Source organism: Cherax quadricarinatus, chromosome 44 (genome assembly GCF_038502225.1).
Source record: "Cherax quadricarinatus isolate ZL_2023a chromosome 44, ASM3850222v1, whole genome shotgun sequence".
Lineage (NCBI taxonomy): Eukaryota > Metazoa > Arthropoda > Malacostraca > Decapoda > Parastacidae > Cherax > Cherax quadricarinatus.
This window is the reverse complement of record NC_091335.1, coordinates 5,618,894-5,624,893: the sequence shown is the minus strand read 5'-3', so window position 1 is coordinate 5,624,893 and position 6,000 is coordinate 5,618,894. Positions and strand designations below refer to the sequence as shown.

General features: G+C 42.6%; 1 protein-coding gene across 1 annotated transcript in view; it reads left to right on the top strand.

Moving 5' to 3' along the window:
• Positions 1-5,526: 5,526 nt before the first annotated feature.
• The window catches only part of LOC128697369 (ubiquitin-conjugating enzyme E2 R2), a 110,152-nt gene continuing 109,678 nt past the window's right edge, over positions 5,527-6,000 (top strand). The window contains exon 1 of the mRNA XM_070093876.1: positions 5,527-5,602. Coding sequence (XP_069949977.1) covers positions 5,527-5,602 — 76 coding nt within the window. The remainder of the gene's footprint in view (positions 5,603-6,000) is intronic.

Genomic DNA, 6,000 nt, shown 5'->3' with positions numbered 1-6,000 from the left:
AAAAAATGTCACCTGGTCTGACTAATCGCAATTTTCGGTGTGGCATGCATATGATATGGTCTGAATTTGGCATCGACAATTGTTTATTACAACTTAATTTGAGTTCATGAATTCATGTATCCATCCTGCCTATGCAACCAACAAATCTGCAGCAACGGCGTGATATGTCAGCGTGGACCAAAATCTAAGGAATTTTTCCAGCACCTTGTTGAATCCATCCCACAATGAATTAAGGCTGTTCTGGGGGCAAAGTGGAGCTTTACCAAGTACTAGAAGGGTGTACCTAATAAAATGACTGACTTTGTGTATGTGTATTTATTACAATGCAAAACAAGCCATTAGGGGATGGAAAACATTAGCTCTAGGCCTTTCGCACTTCCGTACTTCGTCAGGAGCTATGCCGTATTGCAAGGTTGTAACAGATAGGTTGAGGGTGGAAAGATTTTCTCATAGGTAGTGATGCGTGTATATTCTTCGATGTGTGGATAATTAAGCACTGACTGCAAGCAACCCATCATACCTAACTGAATTGCTATTAAGAGGTTTTAATTGAATCTCAATTTTTTGTACGATACTCCCTGGTGTTGAGCCTGACTGGGATGTTCTGAACTGGGAGCTGCAATCACCGACAGTGGCTAGCAGTGTTGTCAAGCAGAGCGGCCTACTCAGCTGTGATTCCCTGATGCACTTCAAGGTAGTCATGGTCATAAAAACGTAACGCAATAATGTTATCAGTCACAATTCTTGATATCAGTTATGAAAAAGTTATGGTGCGGGTAGGTATGTACTCACCAGTTTGCGGGGGGCTGAGTTCTATCTACTAGTCCGCCTCTTTAGCTTCATCGACCAGCAGCCACTACAACATCTACTCCCCTCAAGGAAGGTTCCTTGATGTTGGTGAGGGGCCCTTGATTTAGGGGAATTGGATCTGTGCTCAGTTCCCCGAATTAACCTGAATGCCTTCCACATCCCCAGGCGCTGTATAATCCTCCGGGTTTAGCGCTTCCCCCTTGATTATAATAATAATAATAATAATAATAATAATAATAATAATAATAATACAACATCTATTTACTGCATCGCGAGGTTTTCAAGAATCTTGTGACCCTTACGGGTTTAACGATTGGTTATGATAATGTAATAAGAACATTGGTCCTTGGTCTGTGTTCACACTACTATCACAGTAAATATGGGCCATCACTGGCCAGTTTTAAAGACTGTCATTCCCTCAGCTATTGCATAAGTTACTATCTTTATCTGGGTCCTGAAAATATCAAACCAATATGGAATGCGCACTAATGTTTTCAAGCTGGATACCTTTGGAGGGAAAATAAGTTTAGACGAGTGAAGCAAAGTGTAAGGTAGCCTCGTTGAAGAACTCTCTTGGTGGTTTTTAAAACAGGCCAGATGCACAAGTGACAGTGGTTGATCGTTAGCAGAAACTAGCCAAGGCCAGTAGGCCCTCAGTAAGTCTCCCCTATTAACACGTCAAGATGCATAGTAATACTGAAGAACAAATGGAAAGATTAGAAAAGAGAGAGGAAGCGTTAGTCATTTTTGTAGTTGGGTTATTGTCTCTGCATAATTTACCCTAAGTGTATACTAAATAAAACCACTATATATTTGTAGTCATTATTATTTATTATTATTATTTTATTATATTATTATTGGGCGATTGAGAAGTAGGAAAAAGGAGAGGATTTTTTTTTACCACACGACTCAAGGTGCAAATGCACCTTTCACTTACCATAATACTTGTATGAATACTTTCGGTAGGTACTGGGTATGACTTTCCAGCAAAAAAGTTATTTCCTAACACTTTTTTTCTGGATGCGACCCCTCAGCAAGTAGCTAACACAGGTATTTAACTCTACTGCTCGGAGTGTAAAGAAACTTGCTTATGTTTTCCGTGCCTTAGAATTTAGCCCAGAATTTTACGAATGCTCTCGCCAGTGAGCTACGGAGGTGTCAGCTCATTTTTTTTAACTTGTGATTTACCTGTAGCCTGTTTCGAGAATACTGGCGGCCGCCGGACCTGCGGGTCAGGGCTGCGACGTCAAGAGGGAGTGTTGGTGGGGATGACAGCAGGGGATGGTAGGGTTGAGTGTTGCCAGTGTCTTCAACATGTGATGATATACACTCCTCACCAGGGGTACCTCTTGCTATTTTCTCCCTCGCGTCTCTATTCTGCCACCACCATCATGGCAGTGCTATCAGGAAACTCCTCATTGTCACACCAACTGTGATTAAGATTCCGATTTGAAAGTTTCCTCTTTTTTTTCTGAGCCACCTCGTTACCATGGTGATGCCATCGTCACCATTCCTTTCATTTGCTCGTTTGTGATTAAATATACTCTTTTAGTAGGGATGGCACCAAGTTTTTGTAGTCTTGTGTAACCTGAATTAAATTAACTTAACCTAGCTTCAAGAAAATAGGATTTTAAAAACTGCCAGTTATAAGAAACTGACGGTGAGTACCACGTCGGAAAACATGAGGATAGTCTGCAGGAAGGATAGTGTGAGCACGACTTCAGGAGTGGTCGCTAACCATTATATGGGCTAGGTTATATACCACTAGGGAAAATAGCCAGACCTACCTTAGAGAATTTGAACTAGTCTGTTGAGTACTGAGAAGCCCAGCCGTTGTTGTGATGAGACTGGTGTCTTTCCAGTCCTTGATCTTGCTGCATTCTCAGATAATGTCTTGCTGACATTTCCCGGGGAAGGGGGAGTGTTTGATAGCCTAGGAGCTACTATTTCCGGAGGGGAGGGGAGTTGTATGATTAGCTTCTAGGTAGCGACCACTTCTTGGGGAGGTGTATGATTACCTTCTAAGAAGCTGCCATTTCCCGGGAAGATGTATTTTCAGTGACCAAGGCTACACTGCTCAAGAACCATAACCTGCACTTGTCTTGCACAACTCCCATCACAACTGGTGTCAAACACAGGTCATCATGGGTTTAGGTCTCTCCTGCCTCACACAATTGCTGAACCATTACGTGATCTTGGATACACTGCAGGTAATTTAAGATATTGGAGAAGAGCTGAAAATGGACCCCATCCCCGTCCCCGCAAACACAAATCTGTAAATACAGTGGCCTGTCCGATCAGTGAAACTGTTGGTGCTCGCTGCACGCAAAGGGACCTAAGCCCAGATAATGAGGGAATGTTGCCTTCTGCATGAAGGCATGAGATTTAATTGTACTGGCTGCATTGAGCTGCGCCTCTTTAAAACCGTTTGTGAAAACCAGTGGTAAGATGGTACGTGTGAACGAATGTAAGCACGAACACATGACTGTGCTTGCTTTGAGTGTCTGGGTTGTGTTAACCTGGCTACCCTCCCCCACTGCCTCTCTCTCTCTGTCTCTGTCTCTCTCTCTCTCTCTGTCTCTCTCTCTCTCTGTCTCTCTCTCTGTCTGTCTCTCTCTCTGTCTCTCTCTCTCTCTCTCTCTCTCTCTCTCTCTCTCTCTCTCTCTCTCTCTCTCTCTCTCTCTCTCTGTCTCTCTCTCTCTCTGTCTGTCTCTCTCTCTCTGTCTGTCTCTCTCTCTCTGTCTGTCTGTCTCTCTCTCTCTCTCTCTCTCTCTCTCTCTCTCTCTCTCTCTCTCTCTCCCTCTCTCTCCCTCTCTTTATTTCTTTATTTTACCCTGTGATTAATACTGTGAGGATGTGCAACTGTGTTTGAAAAGACTCTTTAAATTATCAGCAGAAGCATTCAACAAGACTGCTCATCAGGCGAGGGTCTCACTTACCTACCATCACATTCGTGTATTATTGCATACTCTACCACCTTTTTTCAAACATAAAAATTAATTATAACTTATATATCCTGGGGTAAGAACGGACTGACACCCTCCTTATACTGGAACTTGTACCCTCATAAACTGAAGTCGGTGAATAAAAAAGACTAGATGGGGACTAACCATGGTTTTGGGACGGGGCATTAGAATAGACGTACTATGCAAGCTTCTGGAGCTGTGGGAAGAGAGTAGTCACAGCTGCTTCCCACTGACGCAAACATGTCTGTGAAATAATTTGATCAGTCTCGTAGCTTAGTGGTACAATGTGGGACCTGCTATGTGCCAGGGCTACGGGTCGAGTCCCCGTACATTATTCTGCTTATTGCACACTTAATGTCGGTATTATTACTCTCCTGATGTTGGTACTGGCACTCTCCTGATGTTGGTACTGGCACTCTCCTGATGTTGGTACTGGCACTCTCCTGATGTTGGTACTGGCACTCTCCTGATGTTGGTACTGGCACTCTCCTGATGGTACTGGCACACTCCTGATGTTGGTACTGGCACTCTCCTGATGTTGGTACTGGCACTCTCCTGATGTTGGTACTGGCACTCCTGATGTTGGTACTGGCACTCTCCTGATGTTGGTACTGGCACTCTCCTGACGTTGGTACTGGCACTCTCTTGACGTTGGTACTGGCACACTCCTGATGTTGGTACTGGCACTCTCCTGATGTTGGTACTGGCACACTCCTGATGTTGGTACTGGCACTCTCCTGATGTTGGTACTGGCACACTCCTGATGTTGGTACTGGCACTCTCCTGATATTGGTACTGGCACACTCCTGACGTTGGTACTGGCACTCTCCTGACGTTGGTACTGGCACACTCCTGACGTTGGTACTGGCACTCTCCTGATGTTGGTACTGGCACACTCCTGATGTTGGTACTGGCACTCTCCTGATGTTGGTACTGGCACACTCCTGATGTTGGTACTGGCACTCTCCTGACGTTGGTACTGGCACTCTTCTGACGTTGGTACTATCACTTTATAAGGGCACTAGCACTTACCTACGAGTCATCATTCACAGTGTGTGTGGTGGTTGGATCTATCAATAAAAGAAGTGAATGCCTTTGTATCTTCAGTATTACTGTCATTAACTTGCTTAACCATTCTAAATACAACGCAGCCCCACTCATAAATGATTATGATTATAACATTTATTATTATTATGTGGATAAATGGTTCAGAACCGACAAGTTGATAAATTAGACATGTTGCGCATTATTATTATTATTATTTATTAATTATAGTCTTGTAGCTTTGTAATTTGAGATGATCAGTGGTGGTCATGTCACTTATGAGGTGATGTGATAAGGTTCCTCAGGACTTTAGTAAACTTGGTGGCAAGAAAAACATGAACCTTACGAAAGTCTTCGCCATCGTGGTGTATTGCAGATATTAACCCTTAAACTGTCCAAACGTAGATCTACGTTTTTTTCAACATTTGAAAGTATGTAAAAAAACGTAGAGCTTCTTTTTCTTTTTTTACATTTGAAAACGTGTAAAAAAAACTTTGATCTACTTTTTTTTTGTTATATTTGAAAATATGTAAAAAAACGTAGATCTACTTTTGGAGCACTACACGCATGTGAATGTAGATCTGTTTGGACAGTTTAAGGTTAAGATGGCAGATTTAAAGCACACTCAAGTCTTAAAATAGTGAAGATACTTTTAAAAGGTTGAAAGATAGCATCTTCAAGATAGTAGAGAAGGTGATAGGTCGGCATGTTGTTGAATGGGAATATCATGCATTCTCGGGATATGTTTCCAGAGTTAAAGGAGAGGATAGACGGCAGCGCAGGTGGGAGGCCAGTATATTCACCACTTTATCGGTATCTACTTATACTTTTTGTTCTAGTTATGTACTTTGTATGAGGTATTGAAATGTATGTCTTGGATTGGGAGACATCCATTAAGAGGCACATAAGTTCCCCTGTCTTCTAATAACATGTTCATTTTTCCACTGTAATCTAAGTTTGTCCATAATTACTATCGCATTTGCTTTGTTTGTTTCGTAAAGTGAAGTCCAGGATCTTTACTTAATTAATATAAAAATGAACGTGTTATTAGAAAACAGGGGAACATACGTGCCCATTAAGATGATAGCAAGCATTCCACTGCGGGTTCGGAGTTCCGATAGTTTTAAAGGTTTTCTTTGGGGGTCACCTGGATGGTGTTCCAGGGGTCAGCGCCCCTGAG